At 47.1% G+C, this 17436-nt stretch overlaps 2 protein-coding genes across 2 annotated transcripts; one reads left to right on the forward strand and one right to left on the reverse strand.

Annotated features, from left to right (window-relative positions):
• Positions 1-12587: 12587 nt before the first annotated feature.
• On the forward strand, positions 12588-14048 carry LOC124666251 (BTB/POZ and MATH domain-containing protein 2-like). The gene has a single exon (XM_047203598.1). The coding sequence runs from the start codon at positions 12743-12745 to the stop codon at positions 13907-13909; it is 1167 nt and encodes a 388-aa protein (XP_047059554.1). The 5' UTR covers positions 12588-12742; the 3' UTR covers positions 13910-14048.
• Positions 14049-14701: 653 nt separating this feature from the next.
• LOC124663383 (putative cyclin-dependent kinase F-2) lies at positions 14702-15688 on the reverse strand. The gene has a single exon (XM_047201091.1). The coding sequence runs from the start codon at positions 15686-15688 to the stop codon at positions 14702-14704; it is 987 nt and encodes a 328-aa protein (XP_047057047.1).
• Positions 15689-17436: the final 1748 nt, after the last annotated feature.

A 17436-nucleotide genomic window follows, 5' to 3' on the forward strand; every position in this document is an offset into this window, starting at 1 on the left:
GGGTGGATGACCTCGAGGGCCTCCCCGTGCTTGTTGTCTCTCTTTCAAACACTTCTCCAAAGTTACAATTATCCATCTTCCTTTTCTGAAATTTTTCAACAAACATTATAAAATTTGATTTGGTGACATATAATTGAGGGAAACTACCATAGGAACTTGCTAGAGTACTAATCATGCATCAAAACTAGTTTGTACCACTTAGAACAAGCATGCAAGCTCACTAAACATGTTACCTACAGCAGCAAAATATTCAAGATATACTCCACCAAACAAAATTCTACTTGGATAATCGAAGGAGTCACATACCGAAGAGCAAATGTGCCAAATTTCAAACAGAAATGCGGGCTGAGCAAAGAGATCGAGAAATCTGGAACTCTTGAGCAAAAACACGAGTGAGAGGAAGGCTGGTGTCGATTTTTTCGGGAGAGAGAAGAGTGTGGGAGGAAGAGATGCTGAAGTGGGGCAAGGGGGACCCACACACCGGGGTGGCGCGCCCCCTTGCTGGCCGCGCCGGCACTGTGGGGTGCCACCCGGGGTGCCCCACTGGTCATCCCAGGTGCTCCCGAGTGCATTTTCGAAAAATAGGACCAACGGTATAATTTTTGTGAATTTTTGAAAACTTTGAAAAATGCACATTTCTGGGTATTAAGTTTATTATTACTGGCCACGAAATTTTTTGAAATCTCTAATTAACTAAGGAACTTTACAAAACAAAAGTGCTAGAGCAAGTAGAACAAGTGGAGGAAGAAAGAGATGTTGTTTACCTCCTCTATGCATATAAAAAGTATTTGTTAACAAGGTTGGTCAAGTCTTGCCACCAAATAAATTTTACATAGCATAAGAAGAAATAAACCTCAAATCAATCATGTTACCTTGAATTGTATTGATATGGATCCAATCATAAGATTTTGATATCCTTCTTTAGGCTCATATATAGGACAATCGATAGTTCCAACTTTGATAGTTCTCACATTAGAAATAGTATTAACTCCACATACTTTATCAATCCTCTTGGGGAAATAGACGGTGTGCTCCCTATCATCAACATTGAAAGTAACCTTTCCTTTATTGCAATCAATAACAGCCTCGCGGTGTTAAGAAAAGGTCTCCCAAGAATAATAGACATATTATCATCTTCGGGCATTTGCAACACAACAAAATCGAGTTAATATCAAGCGGTTATTAGTAACTTAAACAGGAACATCCTCACATATACCAACAGGGATAGCGGTAGATTTATCAGCCATTTGCAAAGATATATCAGTAGGTATCAACTTATCTAAGTAAAGTCTCTTATAAAGAGAAAAAGGCATAACACTAACACCAGCTCCCAAGTCACATAGAGCAGTTTTAACATAATTATTCTTAATAGAACAAGGAATAGTAGGTATACCTGGGTCGCCCAACTTCATTGGAACTTTGCCATTGAAAGAGTAATTAGCAAGCATAGTGGAAATTTCCTCATTGGGGATTTTCCTTTTGTTAGTAACAATATCTTTCATATACTTTGAATAAGGAGGCAATTTAATAGCATCAGTCAAAGGGATTTGCAAGAATAAAGGTTTCATCCAATCACAAAATTTATTATAGTGTAATTCTTCCTTTGATTTTAGTTTCTTAGCAGGAAAAGACATTTGCTTTTGCACCCAAAGTTCCATTTCATTACCATGTTTCTTAGCAATAAAATCTTCTTTAGTATACTTTTTATTTTTATCTTGCTTTTCAGGTTCATCTTCAACTTCTTCTTTATCAGAAACATCATTCTTATCATTACCATTATTATTATCATGTTCATTACCACTTTTAGTTTCAGCATCGGAAATAGAAATACTATTAGGATCATTAACAGGTTCAGAGGATTCTACAACATTTTTATGTTTCTTCTTCTTTTTCTTAGAAGGAGCACTAGGTTCAATGCGTTGAGAATCTTGTTCAATTCTTTTGGGATGCCCTTCGGGATATAGAGGATCCGGGTAGAGACACCACCTCTAGTTGTTACTTCATAAGCATGTTTCTCTTTAGAATTATTTTTTAATAAGTCATTTTGCACTTTAGTAAGCTGATCAATTTGAGTTTGAACCATTTGAAAATGTTTAACAAGCATCTTAACATCATTGGAGGTTCTCTCCACAATATCACGCAAATTGCTAATAGCTTGAGAATTTTCCATTAGATGATTCTCTACTCTCATATTAAAGTTTTCTTGCTTAACAATATAATTATCAAACTCATCTAAGCATTGCGCAGGAGGTTTTGAATACGGAATATCTTCCCTAGTAAAGCGCGAAGGGAGTTTACGTCAATCATGGATGAAGGGGGAATTATCTCACATATATCTTCTATGGGAGGTAGATTCTTCACATCTTCGATTTAATACCTTTCTCCTTGAGAGACTTCTTGGCTTCCCTCATATCTTCATCATTCAATTTAATTAAACCCCTCTTCTTCAATATTGGCATTGGAATTGGTTCGGGCGTAGTCCGATCATCATGATTCCGGCCTATTTTAGCCAATAATTCTTCGACTTACGTCCGGAGTTCTTTTCCTGAAAACACAACCAGCACAACTATCCAAATATGCCCTAGACTCAATGGTTAGTCCACTATAAAATATATCAAGTAGATCATTCTTTTCTAAATCATGTCCAGGTCGAGCTCTGATAAGAGAACAAAATCTTGCCCAAGCCTCAGGCAATTTCTCTTCATCTCCCTGGTCAAATCTATAAATTTTTTGTAAAGCAACATGTTGAGCACTAGCAGGAAAGTATTTTCGAAAGAAAACATCACGCAAATCAGTTGGACTTTTAATAGAACCAGGAGGCAAATTATTATACCAAGTTTTAGCATCATCCTTTAATGAGAAAGGAAAAAATTTAGCGACAAAATAAGTACGCATCTTGACATCATCAGAAAACAAGCTACTCATAGAAGAAAGTTCAATCATGTGTTCTACAGCACTTTCTTTTTCAGTACCACAAAAGGGTGCTTTCTCTACAATAGCTATATGAGATAGATCAAGAGAAAAATCATAATATTTATCCTTAATGCATATAGGAGATGTGGCAAATTTAGGATCGAGGAGATAACTTATGTCTAACGAGTATATTGTGTGAGAAACTTTTTAATTTTACTTGCATCGGCGAGTAGCATTGCATCTATTAATAAAATCATCATTAAGCTCCACATAATCTTCATCGGGATCATCACTAGAATAATCAAGTTCGGGTGAATTAACGAGTGTAGTAGCATTAGGAGTTTCAGTATTTTCAATTTGTCTAGACCTAGCAATTGTAGCATCTAGAAAGGATCCCAATGAACCACTATCATCAAGCACGGCAGAAACATTATCAATATTATGAGAGTTTTCAGATTCAGCAGAAGTACCGACAAGTGAAGCATGTGGTGGTGAAACAAGTCGACTTATCACGAGATGGTGAATCAAGAGTAGCGAGAGGTACTCGAGTTGTACCTTTTCTTGTAGTGGATGGTAATATGGCGACTTTAGGATCGCGAGTTTTACCCATGATGGAGAATTTGCAGCGAACAATATCAATCCAAGTGAACTTCCAAATAAAGCTATGCTCCCCGGCAACGGCGCCGGAAAACAGATCTTGATAACCCACAAGTATAGGGGATCGCAGCGAGTCTTCGCGGGTAGTAAAACCCAATTTATTAATTCGACACAAGGGGAGACAAAGAATACTTGAAAGCCTTAACAGCGGAGTTGTCAATTTAGCTGCACCTGGAAACGAGACTTGCTCGCAAGAGTTTATCGATAGTAACGATTTTATAGCGATAGCGGTAGTGAAATAACGACAGCGAGTAACAGAGACAGCGGTAGTGATTTTAGTAAACAGCGAGGATTAAAATACTGTAGGCACGGGGACGGATAACGGGCGTTGCATGGATGAGAGAAACTCATGTAACAATCAAGCGGGGCATTTGCGGATAATAATAAAATGGTGTCCAAGTACAAAGCAATCAATAGGCATGTGTTCCAATTATAGTCGTACGTGCTCGCAATGAGAAACTTGCACAACATCTTTTGTCCTACCAGCCGGTGGCAGCCGGGCCTCAAGGGAATCTCTCTGGATATTAAGGTACTCCTTTTAATAGAGTACCGAGCAAAGCATTAACACTCCGTGAACACATGTGATCCTCACATCACTACCATCCCCTCCGGTTGTCCCGATTTCGTCACTTCGGGGCCATTGGTTCCGGACGGCGACATGTGTATACAACTTGCGGGTAAGACCATAAACAATGAATATCATGATGAAATAATAACATGTTCAGATCTGAGATCATGGCACTCGGGCCCTAGTGACAAGCATTAAGCATAACAAGTTGCAACAATATCATCAAAGTACCAATTACGGACACTAGGCACTATGCCCTAACAATCTTATACTATTACATGACCAATCTCATCCAATCCCTACCATCCCCTTCAGCCTATAGCGGGGGAATTACTCACACATGGATGGGGGAAACATGGCTGGTCGATGGAGAGGCGTCGGTGGTGATGGTGGCGATGATCTCCTCCAATTCCCCGTCCGGCGGAGTGCCGAAACGGAGACTTCGGCTCCCGAGACGGAGTTTCGCGATGTGGCGGCGTTCTGGAGGATTTCTGGCGACTTCGACCTCTTCCCGTGCGTTTTTAGGTCGAAGGCAATAAGTAGTCCGAAAGAGGGCGTCGGGGGCCAGCCGAGGCCGCCACACACTAGGGCCGCGCGGGCCCCTCCTGGGCCGCGCCGGCCTAGTGTGTGGGGCCCTCGAGCCCCCACCGGCTCGCCCTTCGGCTCCGCCAATATTGCTGGGAAAATAGGACCTTCTGCATAAATTCCGAGGATTTTCCTGAAAGTTGGATTTCTGCACAAAAACGAGACACCAGAACAGTTCTGCTGAAAACAGCGTTAGTCCGCGTTAGTTGCATCCAAAACACACAAATTAGAGGCAAAACAATAGCAAAAGTGTTCGGGAAAGTAGATACGTTTTGAACGTGTCAAGGACATTGACCAAAAAGTTTGGGTTCTACCGTGGTTTTACCTTCCCATTGTTTTTATCATCCGCATGCAAGACTTCTCATCGGCTCGTTGCAGAACGGGAATGGGAAACTGGAAGTCTGCAAGCTCGTTTACATCACATTTACTGAGCTACAAGGGATGCATCCGAAGGCTAGAGTAGCTCCTCTCATCGAATGAGCCAGAGAAACCCAAAACCTATTCGAAAAAACCCAAACCTACAAAACCCATGGATATTAGGGCATCTTTAATCGATCCCCTAAAATTTAGAGAAGCAAACGACAGAGCAAAATAGAGGAGCAAATATTTGCTCCTTTTTCCGATCCCCTAAATTTAAGGGACTAATTTTTTTTTGAGATCATTTTGCAAACATCTCAAACATATAAAGTTCAAACATGCATCATATTATCCAAAAAAACAACAAGTTGATCAAGTTTGATTCAAAAGCACAACATAGCACATATATTATCCAAAAAATAACAAGTTGATCAAGTTTGATCCAAAAAACAACAACTTGATCAAGTTTGATCAAGTTGTCAACGCCACCACCACCTCGGCCACCTCAAACACCACCACCAACCACTACCACTCTCTCGGGCCAAGATCTTCGTGATGTGATCTCCCAATATGTCCTAGCTTTATCATCCAATGAGCTAGGGTCCACGAACTGTTGGATAATTAGGCATAATTTCCATGATTAATTCCATAATATTAAACATGACAAGAGAAACTACTAACATGTGAAACTCGAACATACTAGATGCATTAATCAACATGAACAGTAACAGAGCAAACGATACAACAACCATCACTGAACTGATCAGGATAAGTCGCACGTACCGATCTGGTGACGGTGGTGGTGGAGGTGTAGCAGTTGTTGCCGCAGCAGTAACATTGTTGACGACGGGTCGAAGTAGATGGCGTTGAAGACGACGGTAGGCAGCACCGCCCGACTTGGACGGAAGAAGACCCGTGATGAAGAGTTTGAGCAGTCGTACAGAGCGCTTCCCAAAAATCTAATTCGCCCTCTCCCATACAGGAGGCGAGCGGTTCCTGTTACAAATAGCCCACGGTCCGCGAGCGACCCGAACCGACTAACTGTGTCGAGGCGAGGAGGAGGAGGAGGAGGAGCGCGCGTGTACCACTTCTCTTCTCACTCACTTACTAGTGGTGGAACAACCCACCTTATAAGGTGGTCTAACTTCCTCCCAATTTTTCATGTGGGACTAAACTTCCCACCTCTTGCCACTCCCTAGCGAGCTGCCACCAACTTGGGCCAAATTCACATGGGCTGCCACAATGTGGGCTTTGAGATTTATATGAAAATCTGAAATCTAATTTGGGCCACTATATATGGACCCAATTCAACACGAACATGATGGTGCGATCGGCATCCTCCCTCTCCTTGGTCAACTTCTCCGCCTCAAATGCAAGCCTTTGCTCTTCTATGTTCTCCTTCACCATTCTTTCTTCATCTAGTGCTATCTTGGCACCTCCGGGCCTCTTGTTGAGGTCTTTTTCGTCATCATCAACATCAATGGTCGTGGTGATTCTTGCTCTCTTTGGTGTAGTCTCATAGTTTCTTCTAAGAAACTTCTCATTGCCCTCTAGTTCCTTGTAGAAATGAAACAAAGCAAAAGGTTTGTGGCCACAAACAAAGCAAAATGTTGCTTGATACTCGGGCATTTCGTCGACCATGTCGCGGGCGGCGACTCGGGGGGTGGGCTGCGCCACGGCCAGGGCCGAAGGAGAAGATGTGGTCGTCGGGGATGTCGGCGACTCCTTGGCCGGAGGGGGGAGGGAGGGGGAGATTGGTGCACCAGCGACGATGGGTGACGAATTTGGGCGGGAGCTCAAGTTTTTTTGAACGAGTTGGGTGGAGGAAATATGGGAGAGACGCCTCTCTTTGTAGGGGCCACTCTCTTATTTTTCTCCTCTAACCGTTTTTGGGCTTTGGTTAGAGTCAGCTTCGACCTCTAGCAGGGCAAATTTTCTTCTCTACTGCCGTATTGGGGATCGGTTTGAAATGCTCTTATCGCTGCAAATATCAGGCATGTGAAGCTTGGCTCCTGGTGTGAGTGACGAGTGCTCTGCTAATCATCCAGTCAACGACGATGGCGAGCAACTCCTCGCCTCCCCTCCCCTCTTGCCGTGGCCAAGGAGAGGCATGGCGTATGAATGTAGAGTTAAGGTTTTGAGATGCTGCCCGTGATGCGGGAGGGTCTTAGAGTTAGAGCAACTCTAACAATAACTGATAAACGAGTCGGAACCGTATTATTTCGTGTTCGGGCTGAAAGAGGCCCAGAACGGAGCCCGAATTCGCGGCCTGGTCCGTAAACAGAGTTTGGGGCCCTAGAAACTCGACGGCTGCCCCGTATTAAAACGGGCCGCAAAGGGGCATTCGGTTTCCAAACCCTTCTCCCCTCTGCCGCTGCCACCCACTCCGCCGCCACCACCCACCTCTCTGACGAGGAATCCACCACGCTGAAGCGCTGCTTCGCCCCAGCTCCGCGACCCCATGGCTTCGCGTGATAGCTCTGCACGGGGTGGCATAGGTTTGGGTGGCGGGAACTCGCCGCCGCGCCCCCCCGTGTTCCACACTGAGGCGGAACGGCGGAAGTTTAACCAGTCGGAGGGCACGCGCAAGCGCAGCGCGCCCAGGAGCTGCAAATGGCATCCGGGTGAGCTGCCTTCGGCATGGCCAGGAGCTGCAACTGGCCTCCGCTGGAGCTTCAATAGGCATCGATGGGAGCTGCAAACAGCCTCCGCCCGGGCTGCAAGCGGCCACCACCGGAGCTGCAAACGGCCTCCGACCGGGCTGCAATCGGCATGGCCGGGAGCTGCAAATGGACTTTGCCCGAGCTGCAACTGGCGTCCGCCGGAGCTTCAATAGGCATTGACGGGAGCTGCAGACGGCCTCCGCCCGGGTTGTAAGCGGCCGCCGCACCGGAGCTGCAAACGGCCTCCACCGAAGCTGCAAACGGGCTCCGGCTGACCTGCAATCGACATCGATGGGAGCTGCAAAGGACCGTTGACCGGCGGCAGCGCTGCTGCAACCCGCGTCGGCGGACCAGCAAAGGAGCACCGCCGGAGCTGGACGCCGTCGCTAGCGCATAGCGACAGGGTCGGCAGACCGCAGGTGACGGCCCTACCATCGGGTGGAGGCGGTATTGCAAGGAGAGGGCGTTGATGCTGCGGTGGTGCTGCCGGCCGGAGTTGACGCGTCTCCGACGAGTTCTTTTGCTAGATGAACCATTTTATTTATTTCTAGATGAACCATTTTTTTGCTTCAATGAAGCAAAAGCGGGACTTTTTTGCTTCGACAAAATAAAGTCTGAAGAATCATCGCAGTTCTTCTTCTATTTTAGTCGAACCGTTTTTTGCTTCAATTAAGCAAAAGCGGGGCTTTTTTTGCTTCAATGAAGCAAAAGTGGGATTTTGAGACAAAACTGAGCTCTTCTTCTATTTTTTAGTCGAACCGTTTTTTTGCTTCAATGAAGCAAAAGCGGGGCTATTTTTGCTTCAATGAAGCAAAAGCGGAATTTTGAGACAAAACTGAACACAGAAGTTGATCTAACGGTTCAAATTGATTTGATCCAACGGTGGAAGACCCGGAGGCTGGGGGGTTTGCAGCCTCCGGAGGATCCTCAGCACTTTCCTTGTTTAAATTTAAGCTTTGAGACTTGGTGAGCCGGACCATTGCAGCTCACGTAACGAGGGAGAGCAGCGTAGTCTACTACGGAGTAGTTCTCTTTTTCTGCAAGGACGGACGCCGTGGAAATTCAGTTTGGTTTGGTTATTCGCAAAAAAAAAAAAAGGAAATTCAGTTTGGCTCTTGGGAGCGCTAGTTGAGTCTACTGGTTACTGCCTTACTGAACTTTCCATATTGACTACGAACTCCGCAAGGAAAGTGAAAAACTGAAAACCGCGTAGTTTTCTGAAATTTAGAAACCTGGAGCTCAAATATGGAAACTTGGAACTCAAATATGGAAACTTGGAACTCAAGGGTTCGATTTCGCTCCGACACGAACTCCGTCTCCAAAGTCCAAACTCGCTATATATCTCCGTAGCGGTCCATTAATCACAGCGTACGCGAGCTGAATTCAGAATCCACAGCAATTCCGTCGTAACCTCCTCCCATTGAGCGAGGAATTCCACCAATCTCCCGCGCGCGCGCCATGGACTTCGCGCTGGACGCCCACCCTTCCGAGCAGGAGCTCATCGTGTCCTACCTCAGCCCGCGCGTCGTCTCCGGCGACAGGTCCAGCAAGTTCATCCACGAGGGCGACGTCTACGCCGCCCACCCCGCCGACCTCACCCGGGACTACGCCCCGGCCGTCTCGAGCAACGGCGACGAGGCGTGGTACTTCTTCACGGCCGTGCGAGCCAGAGGCGGCGGCCGCAAGTCGCGCACGGTGGACTCGGGGGAGGGCTGCTGGCACTCCGAGGCCGGGTCCAAGCCCGTGGACTCCGCGCACCAGCACGGCCTAGGCTATCGCCAGACCTTCTCGTTCGTCACCAAGGAGGACGGCGCGCGCGTCCGGTCGGGGTGGCTCATGGCGGAGCTCGGCCTGCGCGAGGACGGGCAGGACGAGATGACCCTCTGCAAGGTGTACTACAGCCCGCGCGCCGCCGCCAGGAACCACAAGAAACCCGCCGCCGCGGCCAAGAGGAAGGCGGACGCTTATCCGGCCACGGCGCACCAATGCCGCCGCCGAAAGACGTCGAAAGAAGACCACCACCACGCCAAGGCTGCCAAGCAAGAGGAGCCTGTCGTCGTCGTCGAGGAGAGCTCGCCGCCGGACGAGCCAGAGGTCGAGGATCGGGACGACTTCTACTGGTGGCTGCGGAACAAGGACAAGTTCAGGGAGGAGATGGGCATCAGCAAGGAAGACTTCTACCGCTACACAGGTCCGGACGTCTGGGAATGCGTTATGGACTACTGCCGGCGCGTCGCACCTCCCAAGCCCGTCGCTAACATCAGGGACCGACCCGTCGTTATGTGGTTGACGTTCGACGAATTGTACGATCTGCCAATGGTCAAGGAGTTCGTGTCGCCAGCCAAGGTCCTCGAGGAGATGAGGGCAGCGTCAGCTAAGAATAGGCAGATCGACACATGATGATTTATTTAATTTGGATGATGTTGCTCTTACTGTTGACTTGACTTGAGGCAGATGTGGATGTAGCTAGTATCATCCATGTTTTAGTTGCAACACCTTTGTTTATACCGGATTTTGTTGCAACAACTGAAGTCACTTTGTTATTAGTAACATATTAGCCGATGTTAGAAAGAAAAAGAGGCAGTGCTAGGGATCCTTCGAAGGCACAAAATTTTCCAGCCTCCTCCTTTCCCTTTGTCGTAGGAAAAAAGTCTCCGCTTTGCTTCATCGAAGCAAAAAAACACTGTTTGATTAAAAACAAAAAGAAATAGACCCATTAGACGCGGACCTTGCCGAAGACTCGTCGGAGCATCGTACTTCGCCGGAGACCTCGCCAGAGCACCGTACCTCACCGGAGACCATCGCCGGAGAACCGTACCTCATTGGAGACCTAGCAGCAATTTTTTGTACTAAAGTAGCAAAACATGCAACCAATTGTAGCAAAAACAATACACTATTGTAGCATCTCAACATTCATGCTATTGTAGCAAAAAAATTAACCTCGTCGAATACATTGCCGGAGATCTCGCTGGAGACTTCGTAGCAAAAATATTATACTAAAGTAGAACTACACTGAAGCAACTAAATTATATTAATGACCATTGCAACCCCAACGACACACCTTTGTAGCTCCGGCGGAGCACTTTTGCAGCTTTGGTGAAACACCTTTGCAACTCCAGCGGCACACCGCCACGAGAATTGTAGCATGGGCTATGGCCGATTGCAATTACGCCGTGCATGCATCTCCCGCGGTAGATATTTCCAGCACCGCGATGAAACACCGCTGGTGAAGAAATTCCTTCCAGCAAAGCCCTCACCTTTCCTTGTGCATGCCGGAGCTCGGCCGACGACTTTCATAGAAGAGGCGGGCCAGAGAAATCACACACTGGCGGCATGAATGGATGCCCAGGTAGGAAGAAGTCGGGGAAAACGGCGGAGCCAGTAGTCGCCGCGGGGGAGAGGGAGTTAGGGCCGGCAGCGATTTCTGGGTCGAGCTCCCATGTGGATTTGGTGTAAAGAAGACACATGGAGAGTAGGGAACGGTGGTTATGGGCCCTAGCCACGATGTCCATCGGCCAACCGAAAGTAACGTGGCTTCACCAGGACCAAACATGGACTCAAACAGATGTCGCGCGACACGGAGGCAGCCAACGCGTTAGAATGAATCATTTTCCAAAAAAACGAATGCCGGACTTTTAGCATTTCCAGGAGTCTTCCTAAATTTTGAATTGCCAAACCGGTCATACAATTCTAAATTTTAGGTTTGTACAATGATGTACATACCGCCGTAAGGAGTTAGCTTCGATCAGATGCAATAGCAAAGGGTACTTTGGTCTTTGGATTTTGCCTAAGACCTTGTTCGGTTTCAGGCAAATCCACCCGGTTTGAAGTGTATTGAGAGATACCAGATCCAATTAAGTTAAAATTTTCCTAATACTCTCCAAAACATATCATCCACTTTGGTGGAATTAACGGAACTAGGCCTAAATGTAATATGAAGAAATAAAAAAAAGTACTCTATTCAAAATGTCAAAGAAAGATGGGGCAAATCATCAAAGAGGTACCCCACATCGATCCCTAGCTACCCGCAAGATCCTCGCCGCCTGGACCGAGCTCCGCCTCCTCCAGCTCCAGCCGGATTCCCCTGCGCCCGCCGCCGCCCCTCTGCACTACTCCGACGCCGCCGCCTCCAAGCCTGAATCGTCGGCAGCGAGCTCCGCCTCCAGCCCAAGCACTTCCTACCGCGCGACGAGCTTGTCCACCCCGAGCGCCTCCTGTAGCCCGAGCTCGCCGCTTTCCATCAGTGAGCTGCTCACCTCCCAAATTGCGTGTTTGTTTTCTTCTATGTATCCACTTCAGTCTTTCTACCTGTCTACCTGTAGAACAGTAGAAGCTAGCCAGTGGTAGTATGACAGGTGATTCTTAACTGAAACAAATGCAACTCTGTTACCTGAAACTTGTTTTCCAGCTGAGTTTATGTTTAGCATTTTATCAAAGTTATTAGTATCAAGCATGAGTTCATAGATGCAAATAACTGCATGCTTAAACTCGTTTATTTGTAATTTCCCATAGCACCATCTAAAAGCAGCCCTGAATCGAGTTGCCAAAACTCAAGAGGCAGCACTAATGAATAATGATGGTCATGGACATGGACCGATAGTTTAAACTTAAAACCTAGTATAGGAACTTATAGTTTCACAAGTTTAACAGTAAGTTAGAATCCGGGTTGGAACAACTTTATTTTCAGTAAATTAGACCATTCTCTCAAAATCAGATCATCCAATTACAAAGAAATGTTGATAGAATTTTCTTACGAGAGCAACTATTACAAACAAAATTGACATGCATTTTTATAGAGAACCGAACCCTAACTCTCAGCGAAATGCGCAGGCCGAACGACCAACGAGTTGCTGCCGCCACACACTCTATTTCCCGAGAGTAGTGACACCGGCGTGTGCAGCACAGCGAGCGGTGCATCACTCAAGTAGCGGGAGGTGACCTGGTTTGCCCCCTTCGCACAGTGACTGGGTATATTTTGGATTGAATTGCAGATTTTGTCATGTCGTCATTCGCCGGTGTATCAGTCATCACCAACGGAGAGCACTGCACCACATCGGCTATCGACGTCGACACGGACAGCGGGTACCACCTGCTTGTGGTGAAAAACTACTCTTGTATCATACAAGAGGTGCCCAACGAAGAGGTAATCAGATCTGGGTCTTTCATGGTAGGAGGCCATAACTGGGAGATCTGGTTTTATCCTAACGGCGACGACCCAACTTGTGCTGACTTCATCTCTCTCTACCTGTGCCGTGATGACGACGATGACGATATGGAAGAGGTTGTGAAGGTGATGTTCCAGTTTAGTTTCATCGACCAGGTCGAGTATCGAAAGTCGATGCACATTCGTCTAACTGAAACATCCAACTTTCCCAACAAAGATCCTTTTGGGGGAAGCAGCAAGTTTGTGAGAAGGGATGCCCTTGAGCGATCAGCTAATCTCAAGGGTGATTGTTTCACCATCCGGTGTGACATTATGGTTTGCAACACCCACGATGCCGATGGCACCCTGTCTAAGATAAACGAGCATTTCGACTATCTCCTTCAGAATAAGGTGGGTGCTGATGTGACATTTGAAGTCTGCGGCGAGACGTTTGCTGCACACCGGTGTGTGCTTGCTGCCCGATCAAAAGTCTTCATGGCGCAGCTCTTTGGCCCCATGACGGAGGGCACTACATCCAGTGTCATACAGATCAAAGACATGGAAGCAAAAGTGTTTGCGGCTTTGCTTAGGTTCATCTACACAGATTCATTCCCTGAGATGGAAAAGGACAACAACATGGAGGAGGATGGAGAAGATGAGGAAGAAGGACAAGATGAGGATGTAATGTGGCTGCAAGACTTGCTTGTGGCAGCAGACAAATACGACATCCGGCGACTCAAGTTCTTATGTGAAAAGCAGTTGTCTGAGCACATAAATGTGAGCTTGGTGGCGCCGACTCTTGCTCTAGCTGAGAAGCACCACTGCCACAGACTGAAGGAGGCGTGCTTCAAGTTTATCCAAGTCCAATCTCCCAAGTGTTTGGATGAAGTAATGGCGACTGATGGCTGGGAGCATATAATTTCGACACATCCCTCTGTTTTGAACGAGCTCCTTGCCAAGCTTGTGTCGTCCAATCAGAAGATGGACGAGAAGAGGAAGCGGACTCCCAAGCACACATATTAACTATAAATAATATAGATAATAGAAGGCTTGTTATTTAACAGTATAACATAGACTATATACCAATGTCAACCAAATCAGCTCAAAGGATGTAATGCGGCTGCAATGGTTCCCAAGCCTTTAAGTAACAGTATTATACATATATGGGATGGGATCCTCTAGATAGATGGTAGTCTGTGTGCCTTTCTTTTGTTTCATCGTGTCGTCTGCGTTGAGCACTAGTAAGCACCATTTATATAGGTTGGCAGACAACTCTGTCCCGGTTTGTTTTCTATGTTAATTAGCAAATGTGTTTATCTTAGGAGGGAAAAAATGATGGTCTGATGCCAAACTCTTCATGCAAATCTGGTCACTGTATTTGATTAGTATGCTGGATGTAGGTCGGTCCAGTTCATGACCATACCTCAAAAGGCTCTGCTATGTTCTCTCGATACTTGATTTCAAGAGATGTCAGAGAGTTAAAGCACTTCGCTGGCAGAAGGGTATAGTGAAAAATCAATCAACATTTCATCCTGAACAAAATAGATCATTTACGACTCAATGGTTTATCAATCAAATATCAACTTTAAAAAATGATGTCTGTAACCTGAAACCGACACAAAATTCAGCTCCATGGCACGCAACTTCCACTCGTGGAAGATCATTTAATTATACAACAACATTAATTTATGCAGAGTTGTCTGAAGATAAACAGACAATTGCTTACAAATGAACTTGCTGACAAAAAAACAGGCAAAAGAGCTAAACAAATATTGCAGTCGTATGCCTATAACAAGAAGAGACAGTAGGATTGTTTCAGATCAAACATTCCGGAGCGTCGTCCACGTTGTTGGTGAACCATGGATGCCCGAGGGCGGCGGTCGCCGACAGCCTCCTGTCGGCGTCGCAGCAGAGGAGGCCGCTCAGCACTTGGAACCCTTCTCCGGACAGGCGGTGCTCAGGGAACATCTGGCGCAGCCTGTTGCAGCGAGGGATGCTCGGCAGCGTCACCAGCTCCCCGGCGAGCGGCATGGACTCGTACGCCGGCCAGGACCACCTGTCCGGCACGCCAAGTATCTCGAAGATCTTCAGGAGCTGGTCGCCGTCGTCCGCCGCCGCAACGCCGAAGATCGGCTCGCCTCGTAGGAGCTCGGCCATGACGCAGCCGAGCGACCAGGCGTCCACCGTCGCGTCGTAGTCGGGCTTCCCCAGGAGGATCTCCGGCGCGGTGTAGCGGCGAGTGCCGCAGCGGCCGTACGGCGGGGACTCGGCCATGGACATGGCGAGCCCGAGGTCGCATATCTTGACGCTCATGCGGTCGCCGCCCACGAGCACGTTCTCGGGCTTGATGTCCCGGTGCACGACGCGGCGCCGGTGCATGTGCTCTGCGCCGGCCAGGAGCTGCCGCATGACGCTGCGCACGTCGGCCTCCGGGAACGGGCGGCCGTGGCGCCAGCGGAGGACGTCGCCCAGGCTCGGCCCGACGTACTCCATCACGAGGGAGAGCGCGTCGGTGGCGGGGTCGAAGGACATGGCGCGCAGCTGCACGATGGAGCGGTGGCCGCCGCACGCCGCGAGGAGGCCGGCCTCCCGTAGCGCCGCGTCTTGGCTGCTGGTCGAGGTGAGGATCTTGATGGCCACGCTCTCGCCCGTGCCGTAGTAGCGCGCCTTGATGACCGTGCCGAAGGACCCGTAGCCGAGCACGCCCGTCTCGCCGTAGTCGTCTAGGCTCCAGATGGGTCTCCCGTTGTAGCTCCTTGACCGGGAGTCGACGGCGGCGGGTAGGACTCCAACGACGGCCATCGAGAAAAGGTGGAGAGGAGATCCAAACACACGAGTTCACTTTGCAGCCGAGATCGCTCGTGGTTTAGTAAAGTATTGTAGGATTGATGAAAGAGCGAACTGTATATCGACCAGGGAGAATATTTGGAGCGAAGGGTGCGCTCAGAGTATATATAAGGATACCGAACAAACAAGCGAGTTGGAGCCCTTATCGGATTCCTCGTCCAGAACGAAGGAATTAATTGGGAAAAAACGCGGCATCGGATTGCAACAGACAGACAGACACGGTGTTGGTTGCTTCGGCTTTGGAAGGCAGCATCGCGAGTTCGCGACAGTCCATTGCAAGGCCCGGCAACACTCCGTACAAGTACAAGAGCGAAGCCTGATGATTCGTACGTCGACGCCAAGTTGGTTTCATGAATGTTTTGTTGTATGGCTTCGCTCCAAAAAAACACTTCCATTATACATGGACGTTGTGCAAAAATTGTACACATGAGCCAACATTCAGGTATTATCGAACCTCGCACTGCATCTGGCACTCATGTTGTCAAAGGACGACCATCTATGCCTTACCATAGTACAAATCCACCGTCGCTCCCTGAAATAGTCTTCTGTAGTCTGGTATACTATCTTTTGAAAAATATAGTCAAGCTTCCAGCAAAACTGCAGTGTATACATACAAAATTGACGAAAAAACCATCAGGATCTCCTCTCACAAAAAAATCAGGATCTCTATATTCCTCATTTTTATTTCAAAACTTCCAACATGTCCCACCATCATCTACACATTTTCCATCGATGTGGTGATCCTCAATTTCTACAGATGGGATATTCACAGAGTGGGGGTTGATACACACAATGAAAGTCAAACACAAAAAGAAGGCACGGTGACATGAGCTTGCACATATCTCAGTATGTTCCTTGAGATGAAAATCGATCCCGTAATGTATCGATAAGAGCATTCTGTCCCAGAGTAAACTTTAGACGGCTAAATAGCTCATCGCCATTGTTATCGGCCTGTAATGCTGCTGCTTTAGCCTCTTCGTGCATACCGATACGTTCATATGCCTGGAGAATGATAGCAAGATCATTAGGTGTGCGTTCACATAGGAGAAAAACAAAGAAGTGACTATGCACAGTGTTTCCTTCGATTTTCTTCTTGTACAAACTTTAAACCTGAACTGTTCAATGTTCTGCCAACTGCCGTCTCGTATATGTTATGCTGATGCAATGCTATATTAAAACGGATGTGATATTGCTATAAACATACAAACTACCAAGGAGTTCTAGCAGTCAATCATGTAAAAACCAGGGTTGATATGGAGTATATGTTTTACCCATGTTTCACCTTATCTATTTGCATCCTCAACAAGCTATATCTTCCAAATGTTTCAGTTCAAAAACAAAATCCTCTTTACCAGTAACTAAAACCTTGATCTGCCAAGCTAAATGAATCAGAAGTAACTGAAAGAGTGAATTCCAGTTTTTACACTGTTTGGACATATGTACAGGTTTTACCCAATTTAAGATTTTCTTCGACATTTTATCCTCTAGTTGTCACGTTGTGTCACTTTTTACCCATTTAACATGTTTCCTCGATTTCAACCGGCTGACCCCACATGTTGACTATGTGAGGTCCACCTGGCTTGTGAATGGATGCCAAATGGAAAACGCTAAAATCTCTAGGCATGTCTAAATTGCCCCAAACTTGTCTCTCCTATCATGCTTGCATGCTCGGGCTAGAGCGACGGCGAGCACGAGCGAGAGTG

Source organism: Lolium rigidum, chromosome 6 (genome assembly GCF_022539505.1).
Source record: "Lolium rigidum isolate FL_2022 chromosome 6, APGP_CSIRO_Lrig_0.1, whole genome shotgun sequence".
NCBI classification, from domain to species: Eukaryota; Viridiplantae; Streptophyta; class Magnoliopsida; order Poales; family Poaceae; genus Lolium; species Lolium rigidum.

Bases quoted from the DNA above. Each gene is read 5' to 3' on its own strand.
- LOC124666251 (XM_047203598.1), top strand. From the start codon at position 12,743: ATGTCGTCATTCGCCGGTGTATCAGTCATCACCAACGGAGAGCACTGC.
- LOC124663383 (XM_047201091.1), bottom strand. From the start codon at position 15,688: ATGGCCGTCGTTGGAGTCCTACCCGCCGCCGTCGACTCCCGGTCAAGG.